At 33.7% G+C, this 23,492-nt stretch overlaps 1 protein-coding gene and 1 pseudogene across 1 annotated transcript; one reads left to right on the forward strand and one right to left on the reverse strand.

The window, feature by feature from the left end:
- Nucleotides 1-887: 887 nt before the first annotated feature.
- Nucleotides 888-10,747, forward strand: LOC124846846 (glutamate receptor 2.8-like). The gene is made up of 5 exons (XM_088093288.1): nucleotides 888-1,283; nucleotides 2,732-3,975; nucleotides 9,151-9,460; nucleotides 9,559-9,956; nucleotides 10,193-10,747. The coding sequence occupies exons 1-5, from the start codon at nucleotides 1,028-1,030 to the stop codon at nucleotides 10,580-10,582; spliced, it is 2,598 nt and encodes an 865-aa protein (XP_087949414.1). The 5' UTR covers nucleotides 888-1,027; the 3' UTR covers nucleotides 10,583-10,747.
- Nucleotides 10,748-16,961: 6,214 nt separating this feature from the next.
- On the reverse strand, nucleotides 16,962-17,957 carry LOC148196577 (uncharacterized; annotated as a pseudogene).
- Between the last annotated feature and the right edge of the window lie 5,535 nt (nucleotides 17,958-23,492).

The following is a 23,492-nucleotide window of genomic DNA, read 5'->3' on the forward strand; positions in this document are numbered from 1 at the left end:
AACCGTTTTAAGCTAGTTTAGAGATGTTTTAAATTTGGACACCAAGACCAGAAAGAATAAAAATTAACTTTGCAATTTAAAAAAAATTACTGTTGTTATGCTAAATTAAAATTTGTATATCCAGAAGGTCCTTATTTATTATTTTAATTCTATATAGAAATATTTTTCATATTTAAAAAAGAAACTGTTAGCATGATCTTCATTAATCTTAACACTTTTATGAAAAGTTTTTTATATCGATTAAAAACAATTTTCTATACTATTTTTAAAATTGGTATAGATACAATCAATATAGAAAATTTGCATTTTCTATATGGTTTAGAATTGACATGCAAAAGTTGAAATTTAAACATAATCTAACTTGCATAAAAGGGTGGAAAATAATTGAAAGAAATTTCAAGTTATTTTCTTAAATATAAAGAATAAAAAATATATTCAAATACAAGTAACATGTATTCATTGACAATCTAATTAAAAAAAAAAAAAGGAAAACTCTCAACAAATATTAGACACATTTGTCGTTGGCACCTCTTTTTCGACGAAACTGGTTGCTGGCCAGAAGGCTTACTAGAGGCAGAATTGCGCCAAACCCCTCAATCGTTGTCTTGTTATCTCTTATACTTAAAATATGTGCTCTACGTTCTCTTTTGTCGTTGTCGTCCCATGCTCAACTCATAAACCAACAACTTAAACGAATATATCAAGGATTAATCCTTGTTTGATGATTAAAGAAAAAAAGAAATATAAAGTTCGTGAAAAATAATCACTAACATCATGAGGTCACTTTTTTTTTTAATGATATCCCTTAATTTTTTTAAAAAGCTTTGAGTGACTCCATTGAACTCGACAACTATAATATAATTAGACAAGTCTATATTAAAGGCGAAGGCAAGTTGTCACTCTTTGCCTCTAAACTTCTTTTCAATCTAGAAGAATGGAATTTGACTCAATGAATTGACTTACAAGTTTTTTTGGCTACATATAAAGGAATATATGGATGAATGATGCATAGCTATTCTTTGGTATTATGGGTAGCTTGCATGTGCTTGTTCCTCTCCTTTGTTTGATGAGCACTGCATTAGGAAAAGCAAGTGTTGATGATGGCATGCATGTGAAGATGAAGGGTACCATAGGAGTTATTACAGACAACAATTCCCGTAACGGTAAAGAGGAAATAGTTGCTGTTAAGATGGCAATGGAAGATTTCTATCATTACAGCAATCAAAGTTTTGTTTTACAGATAAGGGACTCACATGGTGATCCTCTTCAGGCTGCCCTAGCAGGTCTTTCTTCTTTCCCACTACTCTTTCATTCTTTCATATTCTATTCAACTTGGACAAAACTATTATAAACCCTTCTGTCATATAATAAATTATTAGCTTTAATTCTACGTTATGACTCATTGAACTTAAATGTAAACATGTTATTAATAAATCAAAATCATAGACAATTATAATTTGAAAGATTACATCAAAAAGTTTTAGGGTAAATTCTTTTCGAAGAACGGAAAAATAAAAAACTGTTATTAATAAATCAATAATTATATTTTGTATGTACAGTTAGTTAAGACTTGTTGTCGTTATATATATATATATATATATATATATATATATATATATATATAGATATTTTGTTAGAGGGCCTGCCGGCCAGGTTATTTAATGGCTGACAAAATTTCCAAACCACTCTTTACATCAGTCCTAGGCGGCATTTAGTTGTATGTTATCATCATTATGAGCAATGATAGCATGACACTGCAAAACTATAAATTAAGTTCATTAATACAGTCAAATAATAAATTATAATTATATTATTTTTAATTTAAAGTCATAATATATTATTATATTATCAAAGTATTGTGAAATGAATGTTTTTTTAAAATTAGTATCAAACTAGCTTTTTTTTCTTTAAATATTGATAAAAGAAAAATAAGAGTTTAAGTTTCATATTTTACAGTTTCTGTTACATCTTTTCATGTGTAAGCAGAGGCTTTAATTTTCATCAGAACTGATGAAATGTTTTCACTTCTTTTCTCGCTCTCTTGTTCTCCAATTAAGTCATCTTTTGTTTTCAATGAAACACTGATGTTTTGGCTTAAAATTGAATTGGTTGCAGAAATGAGATTGTAGTGGGGATTTTCTAGTATTGGGTCACCAGGATGATTTTTTTTTTATAGATATTCATTGAAAATTAAGTGATGAAATTTATTGGAGAAATTGTTTTCATGTGGCATCTCGAAAAGGTAATTTAATTCAACTAGAATTTCTTAAAAAAAAAATTCACTTCTTTAAAAATTAGTTTTAATTTATTTCATTTTATATAATTATTTTTTATTAAATATATATTTAGTCATGAAATTTAAAAGTTAAAATATTTAAATTTTAAAAATAATTAAATATAATTATTTTAATCAAATTATATTAAATATTTTTAAAACTTATTAATCTCTTTCATTTCAAGTTATTAATTGAGTTGTTTATATTGTTTAATATATTTTAGTTTTAATATCAATTGCAAAACATGTTTAACAAGTCAAAACAATTTAACTATATCTATTTTATAAAATTTGAAAATCAAAATGTATAAAAAATTCAAACATATATTAATTTTAATTTTGTTTAAATATTTAAGAATTAAAATTATATTTAATCTTTTTTTAAGTGTTTACAACAGTTTATTGAAATAATTAAGTTCTAAGCTATGTATAACAATGCCCACTCTTCTTCTGCAGCTAGAGATCTTATTGATACACAAAAAGTGGAAGCAATTATAGGGCCTGATACATGGAAAGAGACAACTTTAGTGGCTGATATTTGTAGCCAAAATGTGACCCCAGTTCTATCTCTAGCTGATGCAACTCCAAATTGGTCAACATTGAAGTGGCCCTACCTTGTGCAAATCTCACCTAATCAGTTTAAGCAGATGAAAGCAGTAGCAGCTATTGTACATTCCTTTGAATGGTACAACGTTAACATAATATACGATGATACTGATTCTTCATCCACGAGAATGTTCTCTCATCTCTATAGTGATCTTAGTGTGTCAGGTGTTCATATAAGCAATGTTTTGGCCATCCCTCCGTTAAGCTCCTCTTCACTGCCTCAAGAACTAGAGAAACTTAGGAATGGCTATTGCAGAGTTTTTGTTGTTAATTTGTCAGTTCCTTTGGCCATAAACCTATTTCAAACTGCAAAGAAATTGAAAATGATGGAGAAAGGTTATGTATGGATCGTTACGGATCCTCTTACAAGTCTTGTCCATTCATTGAACTCTTCCACTGTATCCTTAATGCAAGGGATAATTGGAGTAAAGAGCTACTTCCCAGAAATAGGGCTTCAATACGAGGACTTCTACTCTAAATTTAGAAAAAAATTTAGCTCAGAGAACCCTCATGAACTTAACAATGAGCCTGGGATATTTGCAGCACGTGCTTATGATGCTACATGGACTCTTGCTCTATCCATGATCCAAACAACCAACAAAAAGGATCAAACGTTAATGGATAAGATTCTACTCAATAATTTTAATGGCTTAAGTGGAAAAATTCATTTCACTGACCAAAAGTTAGACCCTTCAGATACTTTTCAGATCATCAATGTGATGGGGAAAGATTATAAGAAAATTGGGTTCTGGACAAAGGGACTAGGTTTCTCAAATACTATAGGCCAAAATGCTGCTTTCAATTCTTCAATGAAGGAACTTGGACAAGTTTTATGGCCAGGAAGACCTTGGGGAATACCAAGAGGATGGATTCCAGCATTGGATAAACCACTTAGAATTGGGGTCCCCGTTTTGGCCACATTGAAACAATCCGTAACTGTAATTCACGACCAAACAGAAAATACCACCACGTTCCAAGGATTCACCATTGATATTTTTAGAGCAACTATGGAGTTGCTGCCCTATCACTTGCCCTACAAATTCTATCCTTTCAATGACACGTACGATAATTTGGTGAAGCAAGTTTATTTGAAGGTAAGACTTGTTAACTATAGTATTATTTGTACCAAGTCTTTCAATCTATCCTTTCTCGTTATTTGTACCATGTCCTATATATTTTTAATTTAGTTGTGTTTCTATGTAGTGTCGGTTAGTAAAGAGAATAATTGATGGGTAAAGAAAATGTAGAGCCAGTAGAATGTGAAAGTAATAATTGAAAGAAGTGTATTTTGTAGATGTTTTCTTATAGAGTACATGGACATTTATAACCTATAGATTAGTTTAAAACATGTTAGCCACTACTTACACTAGTAAAAAAGTTGCTTTTTAACTCGCCTTATACGTCTCGGTTAAAGGACAACCGAAACGTATAAAGAATTTTAACTCGGTTAATAATAAAACCGATTCCTAAAGGTCCACTTTTTCGTCTGGCAAAAGTCCAATCAGAGCCAATGACCTCGGTTGTGTCAGACCTGGGACGAAACCACGTTTATGCCTCGGTTGAGGCGGGGACCGAAGCATATACCCACGTTTATGCCTCGGCTGAGACGGGACCGAGGCATATACCCTTTCTCATTTTTCTTCACTTTCCCAATCTCATAACCCCAATTTCAGAACCCCAATTTTCCCAATCTCAGAATCCCAATTTTTCTTCGTTTCTCCACTCCCGTCCCCCTCCTTTCCTCTCTGCAACCCTTCCTTTCTCCACTCTCGTCTCCCTCCCTTCTTCTCCTACAACCCTTCCTTTATCCACTCTCCTCTCCCTCAACTCCACCATTCCCTCACCACCCTCTTCTCCCCCCGCATCCCCAAAACGATATTGGTTCTTAGGGTTTTGGCACTCAGAGGTGGAGGCAGCTGTAGGACCCTGCGACGTACCCCAAGACGGTGCCCACGGCCAAGAAGAAGAGAGAGCTCGCAATGGTGCGGCGAGAGCCTGTGACGGTGAGGCGAGAGAGCCCGCGACGGTGAGGCGGCGAGAGAGCCCGCGACGATGCCGCGAGAGAGCAACGACGGTACTGCGATGGCGGCTGCGATGATGGAGCGGCGAGGATGCGGCGGCGGCGGCGTGGTGGCGTTTAGGCGTTGGATCTGTGTTTTTGGTTTTTAGTTCAGTTTCTCTGCAGGTGTGGCGAAATGGATCTGCGTTTTGGGTCTCTGATTTTTTGTTTTTCGTTTAGATAGTGTTTCTCGTCTCCTCCATCTACTTTCTCCGTTTCTGTGATTGTGTTTTTGGTTGGAAGAGTTTGTGTTTTTGGTTGGAAGAAGACATTGGAGTTGCTCTTTCTCTGGCAATGATTGGCAAGGAGGAGGAGTGACCTTGTTTGTGACTCCAGAAACATCAGTGCATTGTGAAGGATTGTTAAAAAAATTTTAGAGTCTGGCAGAGATCTTGACCTGTGTTGCAACAACGAGAAACCATAAAAATGAGAAACAAACAACTGATCCCGGTTCATATTAAAAAAATTAAAAAACTATACTGACTCGGTTGTTTGTGAAACCGAAACAGAATTCAAACCCTTCTAACTCGGTTCTAGAACCGAGGCAAAATGCGTATTTTTTTTATCTCGTTCGTATATGCCTCGGTTATGGAACCGGTGTCTATAACTGAAAATAACCGAGGCCATATCCCTTGAATGCACTAGTGTTATGTGAAATGTCCTAGATTTTTACCTTTGTAGAATGTTCTTGATTTTTTCTTCTTATCTTAGACTTTTCTACAATATTCTAGAACTTTTATTACATTTTAATGCTTATATCTTAAGATTTTCTATATTATTCTAGAATTTGCATTACACTTTAATACTCCTCCTTAATGCAAATTCAGTAATTCCAAACATTGCGCATAATAGTTCAAATCTTGGTCTTAGTAATGCCTTTTTAAAAAATATCTGCCTCTTGGTCTTTTGTTGGGCAGTACTCGAGTCAAATTTGTCTACTTGTCTCTTTATCTCGAATTAAGTGATATTTAATGACTATGTGTTTTGTTCTTTGAAGATGGACTGGATTTTCTACTATTACTATTGTCGATTTGTTGTCACAATAGATAATAGTCGATCCATCTTGTGGTTCACCCATTTCTTTAACTATTCTTCAAAGCCATATTGCCCGACTCGTGGTTTCAACAATTGCTACATACTCTACTACTGTTGTTGATTGTGCCACAGTTGCTTCTTTGATGCCCAAGATAAAATATTTTATCCTAGTGAGAAAGCGTATCCTGACGTACTCTTCATGTCGTCCATTGATCTTGCCCAATCACTATCTGCGTAGCCAATCATCTTTGAGTTAATCATGGTTTTGTACCATATACTAAACTCCTTTGTGCTTTGTAGATATCTTAAAATTCTTTTTCCTACTCCATAATGAATCTGACTTGACTTTTGCATGAATCTTGATAAAGACTTGTAGTATACATAATGTGTGGTAGTGTGGCTGCGAGATACAAGAGACTTCCAATCAAACTCCTGCAACGTGATGCATCTACTTTTGTGCTCCATCATCTTTTTGTAGCTTCTCGTTTACCACCAACGGAGTAGTGACAGGTTTACAAGCATTCTCATCTTGAACTTCTTTAGTAAAGCTTCAATATATTCCTTTTGAGATATAAATATACCTTTTTATTTGTTTCACCTCTATACCGAGGAAATAGTTCATCAAGCCAAGGTTGGTCATCTCAAATGTCTTCAATATTTCTTCTTTAAATTCTTTCATCATTTCATATTGTTTCATGTATAGATCAGATCATCAACATATAAGGACATAATGAGATGATAATGACCTTGTGTCTTACTATATAGTTTTGGCTCACTCATGCTCTTCATGAGTCCTTGATCGATGAATTATTGATCAATCTTGCTATACCATGCTTGAGGAGCTTGCTTCAGGCTATATAATGCATTTTTAAGTCTTAGTACTTTGCCTTTATTTCCTTTGTTGGTGAAGCCTTGTGGGTGTTCCACATAAAACTCTTCTTCGAGCACTCCATTTAGAAATGCTGATTTAACATTCAATTCATAAACGTTCCATCCTTTTTGTGCTGCAAGAGCTATTAAAACTCTAATTGTATCTAAGCGAGCAACTTGAACCAATGTTTCATTGTATTCTATTCCTAGTTATTATGAGTAGCCTTTAGCGACCAATCTTTCCTTGTGCTTTTGTATAGTTTCATCAAGATTAAGCTTTTTATATACCAATTTCAGTCCTTCAAATGATTCATTATTCTCCTTCAAGAATGGAAGATCTTTCACATGTTTTCTGATATATAAGCTTTAAGGCATGTGTGTTGAAGTGACCAAATCTCGTATGCCAAAGCCATGACTCATAAACTTCTACCTTCATGACAATATTAGTTCTAGATTTGAAGCTTATAGAAAGCTTCTATTTCTCTTCTCCATTTTTACTTGGCAAATTTCTATCATTTTACTATCATAAACTTTACATGTATATTTCTCAAAATGAAGAGAATATCCATTCTTCATCATTTGGACAATACTTAAAAGATTTTCTTTAAGATTTGGAAGTAGTAAAACGTCCTTGATGAATTTTGTACTTTTCTTTGTCTCCACCATGACAGTTCCTTTGCTTATAGACTCCACTAAGGTGTCCTTTCCTAGCCGAACTTTGACATTGACAAATTTATCAATGGCTTTGAAGATGCTTTGATCTTTCAACATATGATTGTTGTATCCACTATCGAAGTACCAACTTCTTTCTTCACTAAGAGATTCTTGATTGGCATAGAATAAGAGTTTCTCCTTATTATGTTCTCCAACAAAGTTTGCTTTATGCTTATTTTTATTATGACAATAGTTCTCTATGTGACCAAATTTCTTACAGTACTATTGAGGTTTTTCATGATGCCAACAATATTTTTCCAAGTCACTTGTGCTTTTACAGATGTCACATAGAGGATATTTTCCTTGACGAGTCACAAAGAAACTTCTAGAATTTTCTTTACTTTTAGAAAATTCTCCTCTACTTTTATTTCCTTCATATTCTTTATTCCATGACCATAACTTTAGTTTTGATTGAAAGATATTTTTGACTGATTCTTCTTTATGTCTTTTCAATATTTGTTCATAAGCTTAAAGAGAGCTCATTTGTTGTGTTACTGACAATGTAGCCAAATCTTGTATTTGTTAAATCATAGTTGTGATTGCATTATATTTTTGGGGAATAAAAACTAAAATTTTCTCAACGATATTTTTGTAAAGAATATTTTCTCCATAGGCTTTCATTACTATTTGTTTCTTTTATTCTAGAATAGTAGTCTTTAATGGTCTTAAATTCTTTCATTCCTATTGTCTTAGAGAATGAAGTTTAACATTGTGTATCCTCACTTCCTTAAAACTGCTCTTATATTGTGTTCCAAGCGTGGTTTGCACTTGTGTCATCTATTATTCTTGAAAAAATTGTGTCATCAACTGCTTGTTGAAGTGCAAATAAAGCTCTTGAATCATTCTTTATGTTTTCCTTTAACTCCTTCTTTTGAGCTGCAATAAGAGTGGAGGTGTCTTTTGGAGTAGTGAATCCCTCTTCTATAATGTCCCATAAATCTTGAGACCAAAATAATGTCTTCATTTTTACACTCCAAAAATCATAATTTTCTTTTGTGAAAATAGGTACTAAAATTGGTGATGTTTGATTGGAAGTAGTCATGAGTTGAGAAAATATTTTGAAAGTAGTAATTAATGGAGTTATAGTTTTGTTTGAAGTAGATTAAACTTTTTTATCTATGTTCAGTAGATGACCAAACATAGCTTTGGTACCACTATTAGTATTTTGAAGTTATGAAGGAATAATTGATGGGGGTAAAGGAAATGTGGAGATAGTAGACTATGAATGGAATAGTTGAAGGAAGTATATTTTATAGTTGTCTTAGTTGTGATAGATGTTGTCTTACATCAAATGATAAAGTTCATGGGTATTTATAAACTCATAGATTATTCTAGAATATACTAGCTACAACTTATGTGAAATGTTCTAGATTTTTATCTATGTAGAATGTTTTTGATTTTTTCTTCCTATCTTAGACTTTTCTACAATATTATAAAACTTTGATTACATTTTAGTACTTTTATATCTTAGGTTTTTCTATATTTTTTTAGAATTTAGTGTCTATGTCCGTATTCGTATATTTATTCATATATGCACTTCATAGCTACTGACACTTGTTCCCACATTTTCGTTTGTGTATGCATGAAACAGAATTTCGATGCAGTAATTGATGTGAGCATAATTTCATATCGATATCAGTATGCAGAATTCACTCAGCCATACACTGATCCAGGAGTGGTGATGGTAGTTCCCCTTAAATCAAATGTGGATCACAGAGGTTGGTTATTTATGAAACCTTTTACAAATACTATGTGGCTTTTAATACTGGCCATGGTTATCTACAATGGCTTCATTCTTTGGATGTTGGAAAGACGCCACAGTCCTGAAATTACAGGTTCCATGCTGAATCAAACTGGGACCATGGCTTGGTTGGCATTGACCCCTCTAATCAAGTTAGATGGTAATTTTAATTTAAGATTCTATGTTCTTGTATGCCATCATTTATCTCATTGTTCAATACTTAGATAATTCTAATTCGGCTCATTCGACTGAACATAGGAGACAAGCTACATAGCAATTTATCAAAGATGGTTATGGTGGTTTGGTTGTTTGTGGCACTTATCATAACACAGACTTACACAGCTAACCTTGCCAGCATGCTAACTGCTGAACGGCTTGAACCAACTACAGATAATATTGATCAGCTACGGAATAGCAACGTCAGGGTTGGATACAGTTCAGGATCCTTTCTGAAACATTATGTGGAGAAAGTGTTGCGGTTCCACCCTGAAAACATGAGGAACTATGGAGAACTTGAAGAATATGCTGAAGCTTTCAGAAGAAAAGAAATAGGAGTTGCCTTTCTGGAAGTTCCTGCAGCCAAAATTTTCCTAGCAAAGTACTGTAAAGAGTTTATTCAAGCCGGGCCTTTGTTCAAAGTTGGAGGATTTGGGTTTGTATGTGATGCAACAATATTCTCATAGCTTTTATTTATGCACCTTTTAAGGATATACTTTCTGATAGATTCTTTTAAAATATACCATTTGTTGGCGAAACACTTTTCATTGACAAGTTTCAGTCATAATGTATAGTTCCTGATGATAAAGTTTAACCAACAAATAGGAAGTGTTTTACTAGTCTCTTTCTTTGGTTATGGAAGTTTGTTTAACTCCTTCTGTATTGTGTGTGTTAGGCATTTGCAAGGGGGTCTCCATTGATTCCTTATGTAAACAAAGCACTTCTAAATTTAGTAGAAATCGGCAAGGTAAGTGAAATAGAGAACAAAATGCTTGCATCAGAGGAATGTGAAGACACAAAAGTAAATGGAGAAACTGCAAGTCTTAGCCCGAATAGCTTCTGGGTCCTCTTCATATTGACAGCAGGCACATCAACATTTTCTCTCTTGGTTTATGTTTTCCGTATGAATTATGCAAACAGTGAAGAGAAAACAATCTGGAGACTAACCACAATGATCATTCGACAATGTAACCATGCAAAGAGAAGAATGTCAAGAAAAGTAAGTGATGTTGCAGAAAGCCCTACGACCTCTTCAACCACACATGTTACACAAACTCAAGTTTAAACATGTCAAAGGTTGTACTTGCTTGAGGAGTGGAAAGTGTTGTTATAGAACTGAAAGTTACATAATATAAAATTACTAAGTATAAGTTATAACGTACTGCTAACAATGTAACTGATGCAAAGGAAAAATGTTGTTGTAAATATCACTGTACAGTTCTTGTATTAATAAACAAAATTTAAGTTAATAAAACTAAATTTGTTTATTATGTTTCACCCTTAATTAGCAGCACTCCTTCATAACTTTGACTGATTTGTTTGGAAATTTCGTTTTCAGTCCAAGAATATATATTTTGCTGCAATGCACAACAAGCGAGTTCTATACCTCTTATTAGCAAATATAATTGTGTGTTCAGCTCTTGAAAATTTCTGAAACTTTGTAATTAGATTAAGCCACAATGAATTTTCATCTTTACTTCAAGTACCTGCATATCTTTCTGTAGTGAGTGATTATTGTTGGATGCATTAGTTCACACTATTATAACTCTATCTTATGAAAAATTAGTATAAATATGAAACTCTCGTATCTCATCAGTACAAGTGGGAATGATCCAAGTTCAAAAGGGTCACACTCCCCAATGACCAATGACATAGCATCATAATTCAATAATATCTATGGTGGTCAAAGCTAGAAGGAGACTGTATTTGACCAGAAAAGTTAACTACCTATTTACTTTACTTTTATATATAAAGTAGTTTTAGATATGAAGAAGAAGAATTACTGGTGAGTTATCAGAAAGAGGATTTTAGAAATAGTTAATCCTACAAATTTATCCTAATTTCATAATAGAAAATAAGTTTAGATTTAGATAGGATGCATTTTGAAGAAAGTTTTAAAAATTTAAAATAATTATTAAAGTTTGATATCCTTATTTAAAATACACTTAAAGTTAAATATATATCTAAAACCGCAAGTACTTTTTTTTATTAATTTTAAATTTTTCGGCGATTAATAACAAAAACCGTCTCTAAAATATAACTTTTTTATTTTCAAAATACTTACCCAGTCCATATTCCCTCCCTGCGTCTTCATCTATCTAATCTAATTCTCTAAAAATATCTAAACTTTAATCTCCCTCCCTGCCTTCATCATTTTTTCCTCCAAATCCTTCCCCGCACCACAATCTTCTCCTGCTTGGCTTCGTCTTTATCTTCTCCTGCTTGGCTTCGTGTTCGTCTTCTCCTACTTGGTTGAGCGTCAAGATGGAGGCATTGAGGCGTCGAGGCATTTGTGGGTTGCGTGAGGTCGAGGTGTTCTGGCGCTGTCGCTAACCGATCTTAGGTCGAGGTCGAGGTAAGACTGTGTTCGATCTTGGCTATCTGATTTTGGCTCTCTCGTTCTTTGTTCGATCTACTGATGTTCGATCTTTGTGTTATAACTCAAAAACATTTCGTCTCTGGCTTTGGCTTTCCAGTTTTTGTATTTACGTAAAAGTTAATGAAACTTGTTGAAGGTACCAAGAATCTGCTGGGACGATTTCTATCACTACAGTGCAAAACATTCTGTCTCGAACCCCTCAAACTCAAATCCTTCTTGGTATGTTCATCTTATCTCTTCCATCTTCATGGTTTAGTAGTGATTAACGAAGATATTATTCAGCAGAAGAATTATTATGAAACACAGTATGGGTATGTTAGATACAGTATGGTTCAGAGGTTTGATGCCTATATTCATGCATAATCCAGTCCGTTTTCCTTCCATTAGGGGCACGTCCTGTAGAAGACCAAGGGCCTTGTCCCTTCCAGTCGCTTTCAAGAATCCAACAACAGTCGCCCTGTTAGTTCTTATTCCTGCAGGATACTTCTTATCTTTATGGCTGAAAAAGTACCACTCATTATGTTGCTCATATCCTAGCTTGCACATATCTGCATAATTTCAAACAAGCACATCAACAACTTTGTAAGTATATAATGTCATAACTCGCTCCATATACAACGTTATGATATATAGTTAACAGATGAAGTTGATTAAATTTTCTGAACTTGAATTATGATTTCTTAAAGATTATTCATGTCCCTTTAATTTAAGAAAGCATTTCTGGGTAATTAATATACCTTGTTTGTCCCAGGGTTCCATTTTGTAGAGATCAATCTCAACAATAACATCTAGATCGATTTTTAGGGAGTTTATCTTCCTCTTAGATAGTACCCCATAAGCTCCTCTTTTGTTGGATGAAATCTGAATCCTAGAGGCACACATGATTCCATATCAACTAACACTATGATAAAAAAAGTTTTTTATACATGTTAAAAAATGGAATTTTATACTTGTTTTCAAGCATGTATAGAAGCAAGAGGTATAAAAAGTTTTCGATTTTTTATACCTACTCTAGAGCTAGTGTAAAAAGTTTTACTTTTTATACTTGTGTTGTTTATAATGGGTATAAAAGTTTGATATTTACACCTAGTACTATGGGATAAGGTATAAAAAGTCCCCTTCGTTGTTAGAGAAAAAAACTCTCTTTTTATACCTGCTGGTGCTATAATAGGTATAATAGAGTCTCACTTTTATACTTGGTGGTATTATAACAGTTGTGAAAAACATGACTTTTTATAACTGATGTGGCTTTAACCGGTATAAAAAAAGACTTTTTTTTTAAATATTTGATTTGTATGTGCTACTATCCATATCCAGACATGCATAAAATTCAATCTCAGAATACAGTTTAAATAATCAATAACAAGTAAAATAATCAATATTGTTTCCATTATCACACCAAAATGTAATATTTACCTAAAAACTTCCTAAATATATTTACCTAACATAGTTACTTCCAACATAGTTACTTAACATAGTTACACATAAAATAGTTCCTAAACTCAAAATGTAGTATTGAAACATCTAATCATTTACAAATGGTTAAAAGAAATGTAGCCCACTGCTCCCGAACATCCTTTATGACATGTGCATCATGACATAATATTCGCACTCAAAGCTTCCGGTTGACGTGAGCACTACAAGTTAAATTTATAAAATATCATAAAATTTATTATTGTATTTATAGTTTGAAAGATTAACTACTTAAAGTTGGTGCAATAAACAACAACTTCTTTCTAGAGACGATATGTGTTCCCTGCAACCTTGAATATGTCTCAACCACTCTATAAAGTTAAATGTATATTGAAATGAGTCCTAAGGAACTTAGTAAAATCAGTTATGTGTACACAACAATTAAATTGTTAAAAAACTTACAATATTAGTGTACTTTTAATTGCCAAAGTGTGAGGTTTTTTGTGCAATGAACATAAGAGAACTACAAGAAACTGTTGAGGAAGAATTAGTAACAATTGCAAGTGACCCCTGCAGATTCAAACAATAATAGTGTTAAATAACATTTACATAAATAGAATTTTATTAATAAAAATTATATACTTAGTGTTGCAAATAAGGTGCTAAGTACACTTGATTTTTTCCGTTTACTAAAGCCTCTAAGAGGTACTTTTGGACCTCTTCACCTTTATTCCCAACTCCTTGAATGGCAATAGGGTCAATAAAACCATAAATGATCATTCTTCTTTTCAATGCTCAACTGATGTAAATACCTTAAACATTGAAAATGAATAATGTTAGAATAAAATATTGAATATGTTTAAAATTCAAAAATGTAGAAATTTACTTACAACAACCAAAGTTGTAGTACTGATATACATAACATATCAGTGCCAGAGAGAATTTCAAAAATATCCCTCTGACATATGAAGAAAGAGAGCAAAGATGTCTTGTTTGTGCCTTCAGGAGGCATTTGTAACTCTATAGAAGAGAGGGAGATCTTCACTTCCAACACACCAAGTTGTTCTAGAATTATTTGTTGTGGCGGCTGCGACGGTTGTTGTAGTGATTCATTCATATCTTCTTACCCTTGTGCTTCAACCTGGTATACATATTTAAAAACTTGCAAAATACTAATAGTACTAATAAAATCAACAAAGTGCCTAATTAAAACAATTACCTCCTTCACAATTGTTCTTGATAATCTAAGGGGCCAAAGGATAAAATTTCCACGGGCCTGTTCCAGTGTCTAAACATCCTAAGAGGGCACAGGGACTCGAGCTGTAGCATCTGATACGTCTACAGCCACCACTCTCATCATATCAGCTGTAATGGTTTCATGGTGTATGGTTGACCCCAATGTATACATTTTACCTAATTTATCCAAATAATATTTGTAATATATCAAAGAATATAATTCAACAAACAAGTACATCTAGACAATATAATAAGATAAATTACCTAAGGCCACCAAGAACTGTAGGGCATTATCATTAAACAACTCGTCGTCTGCATCAATAGTGGGAGAAGCGTTTTGAGGAGAAACATCACAACTCTCCTTTGTGCTTATACAAAGATGAGAAAGTTGAGGGGGATTCCTAGGCTGGCTTGAGGAGGAGGCTAATTCTGCTCGCACATCTGCTAACAATTGTGCCCATATATTAGAGAACTCCTTCTTCAATTGTGCTCGCATATCACTGTACTCTTTCTTCATCTCGCTGATCTCCTCCCTCCTTTCCTCCCTCATCTCCTGCCTAATTTCTTCTCTTATACCCTTGAGGACCTCCTCACTAACATGGGCTTTACTATGATGACTTGTTGGAGGACCCAAGAATTGACGGATCCCAATAAATTTACCAACACCTCGAACACGTCCAGAATGCTCTGGACGACCAATGGCAATTGCCAATATGTCCTTACGGCCCTCAGGAGTGAATGTACCCTATGTGCTCTGCTCTACCAACTCATCCTACAACCAAATATTTAAAGTTAAGTTAATCACATATGGGAGATCATATGTTGTTAATATATGGACTTATAATGCGCCTAGCTATGCTCGTTGTTTCCTTAGATGTGTACTCCCAGATGGTCTTTGGCGAGCTCTCTTCCTGTAACATGGCGTGGAGGACGAGTTATGGTACTCGTATTAGAGCCCCCAATAGGATTAGAGGCAGATGCCTCTTTCATCATTTTCTGCTCCAATTTCTCATAACCCACACGAGACAATATGTGGGGGTGGACATTTTTCTTTGCGATCTCTTGTGTAGCTCTCCTCTTAGCCTATGACATTAGTGTATAGATAATTAATTATGTTAGCAATATGTTAACATAAATAGTTAAACTATGATATAAAATGAATTTACCTGAAAGGCAGGATCTTATTACTTCAACTTAAAGGCTTGTCATGTTTCCTCATCAAGAAATTGATACTTTTCTCAAGGACTTTTATCAGTTTTGGAACCATAAATATAATGACTTGTAAGCATAATCTTGAAATTCTTCCATCTTTCCCCGACATATGAAATCCATTTCGTCCTCAAAAGATTAGTGTTTAGGATGTCATATGTGACTTGTGCAATAAGAATGAATGAGATATTTTTAAAAAACTCAATGCACTTGAAAGTAATATAGGGATGTATCTACTGTATTTTTATTTTTTTTATTGCAGTTTATAAATGTAAGATTTTTTTTCTAGTATAGAATAAGTTGAGGACTGAAACGTATTCACCATTAAATTTATTTCTCATGATGAGTCAATTTTGACTTTTGTTTAAAACTGATAGATGAAGGATACTGATAAAATGAAGCAACTCTATTCTTTATAGAGTTTCTATCTTTTCTAAGTACCTTTATGCTCCTTTTCTAGATGAATATGCTCGTATTTGAGCTATTAGATACGTAACTTTAGGGAAGGTAGGTTTGTTGAGTGATGGGTTGGAGGGGAACGGGACAAGTGGGGTTGGGATACGTAATTTTATTAGATACGTAATTTATAGTGGGAAATGAACACGTGGATGTAGAACATTGCTAACCTAATCACTCTTCCTATTAAACAATTTATAAGGATTCTAGAACCTTACCGGAAATAAATAGTGGGAAATAAACTATGGAGAGGTTGTTTTCTATTCACTAGAAGCATAATTTAATTCTTTATGTTCAATATGATATTTATTACCTAATCTACTCATGCAGGCAGGTGACAGTGATAATTTGGTTGTCACCTTCCTTCTATGCCATAACATTTCTCATGGGATTAATCTACATAAAACTCCAGTTTTGGATTAAAATTACTTATATATGTTAATGACACATTATATAAAAGTTAAGATTTCATACCAAGATGCTCTACCATATTTGGTTCTTCACGTTCTCTGGAACATGATCCTAATCATCACAAAGAATGGATGCCTTGCTTCTACTGAGCAAGGCTACATAACTGATGAATTTCGTGCTAGGTGTATGAATGTCGTGCGCACCTTGTGAAGGTGGGAGGTCACCAGATGGTACGTCACCAAGCATTTCCCTACATAAATCATTAAGTGTTAATAATAATTAATAGATAAAATAACAAAGCAAAATATATAATACATCTAAAATTTCAATTTTTGCATTGTCAAGTTGCAATGTTCTCCCACAACCCTTCGTGGTGATCATCACGTATGGCATGGACGTCGTCTACTTCATTATTGACATTCAAGGTTGGCATATTTGATGAGAAAGACGGAGTTTCACTAATATGAAGAACGACTTCATCATTGTCATTAGTATAATGCAATGTTCTATCTTGGAGAACCACCGACCATCTATTGTCTTTGGGACCAGTGACATAAAACACTTATTTTGCCTAAGACGCCATGATAAATGGCTCTTCAATATAACCTTCCTTTTCTAGGTCAACCAATATAAAACCTAGATCATTGATCCTCACGCCAATATTACCATTAACCCACTTACATTTAAAAACAAGTACTTTGAAACTTGTGTAATCTATCACCCAAATATCTTCAATTACACAAAAGTAGCACATGGATGCCATCATAGGATTTTTGTCCTTTGAACTCGAGAAATGCATTAATTCGGCCACAACCATTACTCCACTATTTTGAGTGGTGCTTTTTTCATCTTCTTTTTGTGTATGAAATATGTAGTTATTGATATCGTACCCACACCAACATATGACATCAAAGTTTGGCTAACTTGATAGCCAATTTAATGTATCAAAAGTTGTACGGTCAGCTTGAACTTGTTGTTTGAACCACTTTAAAAAGGTTTTATTGTTCTCATTAATGACCTACTTTTGAGGCATTCGTGGATTTTTTCTCTTAACTATATCTTTATGAGCACTTAAGTAGGGGATGACTTCTTCAGTGTTATTCAATATATACATATGTCCTCGTAGAATTTCAACTCTCTTCAGGGTGACAACTTTTGCACTTCTAGTACCCTTACCGACACCTCTTCCATGATAACAAGACCTAGGTACCCCTATAGCTTTAACATCTAATAAATAGTTTGTACAAAACTCGATAACTTCCTCAACAATATATATTTCAACGATTGATGCTTCAGGACGATATTGGTTCTTTACATAGCCTTTTAACATCTTCATGTATCACTCAATAGGGTACATCCATCGTAAGAATACTAGACCAAAAATTATAACTTCTCTAACTAGATGAATAATCAAGTGCACCATAATATCAAAGAATGATGGAGGAAAATACATCTCCAACTGACACAATATGACCACAACCTCATTTTCTAATTGATCCAACTTCTCAATTTCAATAACTTTACTACATATTGCATTGAAAAGAAAGCACAATCTTGTTAATGTGTGTCTAAGATTCCTAGGCAATATGCTCTGAATAGCCACTAGTAGAAGTTGTTGCATCTATACATGACAATCATGAGATTTTAACCCAAGTAATTTATGATCTTTCGTGGATATAACTCGTTTAAACTAGTGAGAATTAGTTTCAGAACTCAGTCTTCACAATTCACAGTCAAGAGGTGAAGGTGTTATAGGCCTTTGAATTAGAAAGTAATTCACATTTATGGATTCGAGAATCATGGCTATGATCTAAAGTATTTAAAATTAAGATTTGGAAAGCATATCCTAAGGTAAATAAAGGGATGCACTGTGACTTTGTTTCAAAAGAAATGTTCAAGCCTGATAATATCTTAGGAATCAATTTGAACCGGAAGCATGGGCTAAGGATATCCTCAAGGTTGTTTCATATATTAAAAAGGGCTCATTTCAAAAACCATAAAAACTACATCTGTCATGAGACTCTGGACTATTCCAAAATAAGCCAATACAAACACATAACTAGCAGATCAGATGAAAACTTTGAATACAATGCGAAAACACATAAGACAACAATAGTTGCTATGCATGCAGATTATCTCAAAACTGAAGGTTGTTGACGAGATCCCAAAAGCAATGCCACTTCCAAAGCTACAAATTCTCCTTGCTTTCTATTTATAAATGACCAAACTAAGTACCAGGTAATTAAAAAAATCAACGGTTTCTACAATCCTTAATTCCTTCCCAGATCCCAAACTTTTAACGCCCCAAAATCAGAATTACCTCAAATTGCAGAAATAAAAATCATAATTCAACCTCAACTTTGCAATTTGTTTCCGTAAAAGGTTCATTTTGGGAAGTAAATTTTAAATGATTTTACAATTGTTATGTTAATTTGGAAGACACATTTAAACAATTAGAGTGACATGTGGAAGCGTGGTGAGTTCATAACCTATAGGCTCTGGTTCGAAACTAGATTGCGATTAAAGCATAGAAGCTTCCACTAATTAATTTTTCAACTTTCTTCCAATTATTTGTGCAATAAAATGAAGGTTTCACTAAATCTACTGGTTTACATCTCAATAAGAATTCAGATTGAACTTCAACTATACTCAATCAGTAAAGAAATTTCCTATTGCATATTATACCGACACACAACATTATGGTAAAAATGAGGAAGGTTTTCTTATCTATTAATTATTACCTGTGGTGTGCTTCGATCATCAGTTCCTTCATATTTGCTTAGACACTTGTAAATGAACAATCTACAACACCAAATGTTGATGAACTAATTAAATGAAATCATCACGTTGAATGTCTACACTGAAAGTATTATTTAGAGCTTATATAACCAAATAGTAAATGAATGCTTCAATTCTTTGTATACCTCCTCGCTCATAAATGCATTTAGAAATACTATTTTACTGAACAATTTATTTATTATTTTCACTTTTGGGTTTGAAAATCAAACATATATATTATGCAACAAAGTAAATCATAAAAGAAACTAAAATACAAAATGTTTGCCTCAAACCTTCAAGAGAACTTGATGGTTTAATCGATGCATAACCCTGAAGGAACCAAGGAACCCTAGAATGGACCGATTGATCGGTGGAAAAGGGGTTTTAAACGATGGAAAGGGATTATAATCGGAAGAATGTGATTATAATCGGTGGAAGATGTAGATTGAAGGTGAAATGATATTTAAGTGAAATTTCAATCGGTCAAAGATGAGGAAATGAGGAAATGCGGGAGAAACCCTAACCTGAAAGTGAGGAAGATGCTCTATGATGGTGAAGGATGAGCTCTCGAGCCACTGAAATCTCGGGGAAGATGACACATACAATGAGAAATGCTCTCTGATGTGCGAGAGAGAAAAAGATGTTGCTTCATTCGTGAGTGAATGTGAGATAGAAGGTGTGAGGAACAACTTCAAACACCGAACAAGAGCGTCACCTAACCACCTCACACGACCGAATGGAGAACAATGGTAATTAGAATGAATTTTTGCACAGAAGAGAAAGTATTGTGGGGAAAACAAATTGAATATAAAAAATAATTCATACTTGTTATAATATTTAACCGCTATAGATCAATAATCTATACCTACTCTAGTCTTAACAGGTATAAAAAAAGAACTTTCTATTGTATTTTATTACAATATTGCCATCGTACCACTTTTCATACATGCTTTTATTGTAGTCGGTGTAAAAAAGTTCCTCATATTTACAAAACTGTCATCATGCCACTTTCTATACCTGCTGAATTTTAATAGGTATAAAAAATTGCTATTAAAAGTATATTTTCCACAAGTGTGATGATCTCTCCTGAAACAAGCAAAGGAAAAGGATTAAATTCATATATAGTTTAGTATCAGGGAGCCCCATTAGCTGTGTTACAAGATTTGGAGACTCTTTTGCTAAAAAATTCTCAACTGGTAAGACAAAACATGCCGACTTTGTCCTCATTTTTGAAATTTTATTTGTGTATATATATACATGTCATTAACTTGTATTTTGGAAATATGTTTGATGCTCTTGTATTCTCCTTGGAAATGGAGGCCTTAGTTATTGGCTATATTATTGATTTAGCTATCAAATTATCTAATGTTACAATCCCAGAAGATTAATGTGTGGAGGAAGTTAGTTCACAGATGTTGGAGCTTGCTTCATTAGATACCAAACTGAGTAATTATGGACTGTTATGCTTTATACAAAATATTGTAAAATATTGTCATTAGCCTAAAAGCATTTGCTTCATTCAAAGGATGTTCTATTACTTTAAACAATATGATATTAAGTTATAATAATGAATGTTCTATCATAATTTTAATTTTTTTTAACTAACTTTTTTCTATCAGTTTATACAACATCATTTTATAAAGAATACAAGAACACATAAATATCCAATGAAGTTCTAAAATCTTGTTATAACCACTAAACTTTTAAAAAAAGCCAACTCATGCATATTACAATTACACAAGAAGTATATTAGTGAAATGAGAGTTGGAACGAATATGATGTAGGTCTTAGTGCCCATCACAAACCACTAAGTTGTGCCACTATCCTAGTCAAATTACCAGTTAATGTCATGCAGCCTGCAATGTTCAAAGCTATGTTAAAATTAAATTTGATAGTTTTATCAAATCCGGAAGAATTATGCATCTTCCATATTATCCGAAATATGCTAACAAATGGTGCAAATCTAATGTCTTTCAAGTGAGAGCTTCACTTGTAAAAAAGAAAATTTGTAAGATCTATAAAATAAGTTGTACGACATATTATGGTCTTTATTTTAATTGCTAGTTGGGCGACATTCTTTTCATCTTTTTTTGTGAAAGCATTTTATTTTAGTTCATGGCAACGTTGGGATAATGATATATGTAGATGTGTAGGATAACAGTGTTGTTGTGGTGTGCAGGGTTTATTGCACTTGAGAATTAAACTGTAAAATAATTTTTGAGGTCTTGATTTATCCATCTCATAATCTTCTATTTATAAAAATAAATTGATACAAGTGTTAACACTCCGGCAAGTGTACCGAATCATATCAAGTAATAATAAGTGGTAAGACCAAGTATCGTTTTCCAAAAGACTCACGACCTAAACGGTTATGTGATTTCTTGATTAAATAAGACTTGTAAACGAAATCATTGTTTTTATATTGCGGAAAATAAACATGAATGCAAGTGTTGATCAATTGGATTGAAAGATGCAAAAGTGATTGATATAAACTATGAAATGATTATGTTGTTGGGGTTTCCGACTTATCGTATCCACTCTCATGTATTTATGAATTCATCTCCTTCATTAATGTTAATGCCACTTTCTAATTTACCTTAAACCCGATGTCTCGGTGAAGAAAGCCTAATCCAAATTACTAGTTCACAATGTCTTGTCTCCCTAGAAATTAATCATGCATTACATTCGCACAAAAGCTTAAAGACAACAAACCCTCCTATCCCTATGTCTAGGTAATATTGCTTTTGGGAGAATTTCCCCGTATGTGTCCATATCGACAAAATCAATTATCATGCTATGAATGCGTTAAACAAAGCAAGCATAGAGTATAGAGGAAAAACCCTAACAATTAATGAAGTAAAGCATATATAATCAAGAATCAATTCAATACATGAGTGTTTCAAAGGATTACATCGTTTCCCCAACAACAATGGAATTTTTCTTCACCATAGACATGGTGAAACTAGATGAAAATAATGAAAAGAATGAAAGATAGAACCCTAAAAGTTTAAGATCGGAGCTTACACATCCAAAATCCGCCTCTAGGGGGCGAAAGGACTGTATTTTCGCCTCTTTCTATCCAAAGATATGAACCCTAGGTCGACTAAACCCCAGGCCCAAGTCGCCAGCGCTCAGTGCTGGAAATTGTTCTCAGCGGTAGGTGCGACACTCAGAATGACGCTCAGCGATCGTGCCCAGGCGCGAAACAGTGAACTCAACAGCAGACTTTGGCGCTCAGTGGTAGAAATGCCGCTCAACGGTGACTGCGATACTTGGATTAGCCCTCAGCGATGGCGCTTAGGCATCAGACATAGAACTCAACAGCAAGCTTGGCGCTCAACGGTGAAAATGGCGCTCAGCGGTGGCTGTGATTCTTCTTTTGTTCAACTTTCCTTCCTTTCCTTAGTCCAAGTCCTTGCTACTTCAACTTCTTCATCCAATTCATCTTGATTCCTGTCAAAACAAGGAAAAACAAGCATAAAACCCATGCAACTCTTTTATTTCCACAACTTAAGCAAAAGCATGATTTCAATCTAGTTTCTAAGTCATAAAGGGTGTTTTTAATGTCAAAATTCAGTATAAAAATAATGGTTTTTCAACCATTATCAACAAGAGTACATGATAATTAGGGTAACCTTAGACACAATATAATCATAATAATTAGGGTAACCTTAGACAAAATATAATCATCATAAATAGAGTAATCCTAGACACAATATAATTATGATAAATAGGATAACCCTTGACACAATATAATGATGATAAATAGGGTAAATATCCTAACACTCCTCCTTAAGCTTTTGCATACAAATTGTATGTACCAAGCTTGGAATAGATAAACTCAATTTGAGATCTCTTTAGAAACTTGGAAACTTAAGCTTAGAACAATATGCACGAATGCTTCAGAATATTGAGAGAGAATGTCTCTAAACTAAATTGAACGTAGCCAAAGAGACTCCTCAGAAGCTTATGGCGAATAATATTGGACAACAGTGGACAACCACGAAACTTCAACTAGCACCATGAACTTTCAACTAGAATGAATTTGATAAAAGAGATTTCTATCAGGAGTGGATGACAACCAACAATGGTA

This window comes from Vigna umbellata, chromosome 6, assembly GCF_029865625.1.
Source record: "Vigna umbellata cultivar VRB3 chromosome 6, Vumbellata_1.0, whole genome shotgun sequence".
In the NCBI taxonomy this organism is placed as follows: domain Eukaryota; kingdom Viridiplantae; phylum Streptophyta; class Magnoliopsida; order Fabales; family Fabaceae; genus Vigna; species Vigna umbellata.

What these genes read in the sequence shown, in the direction of transcription:
- LOC124846846 (XM_088093288.1), top strand. Translation starts at nt 1,028, where the DNA reads ATGGGTAGCTTGCATGTGCTTGTTCCTCTCCTTTGTTTGATGAGCACT. An exon ending in TCTTCAGGCTGCCCTAGCAG is followed by an intron (nt 1,284 to 2,731) that starts GTCTTTCTTCTT and finishes CTTCTTCTGCAG; the next exon opens with CTAGAGATCTTATTGATACA. An exon ending in AAGTTGGAGGATTTGGGTTT is followed by an intron (nt 9,957 to 10,192) that starts GTATGTGATGCA and finishes TGTGTGTGTTAG; the next exon opens with GCATTTGCAAGGGGGTCTCC.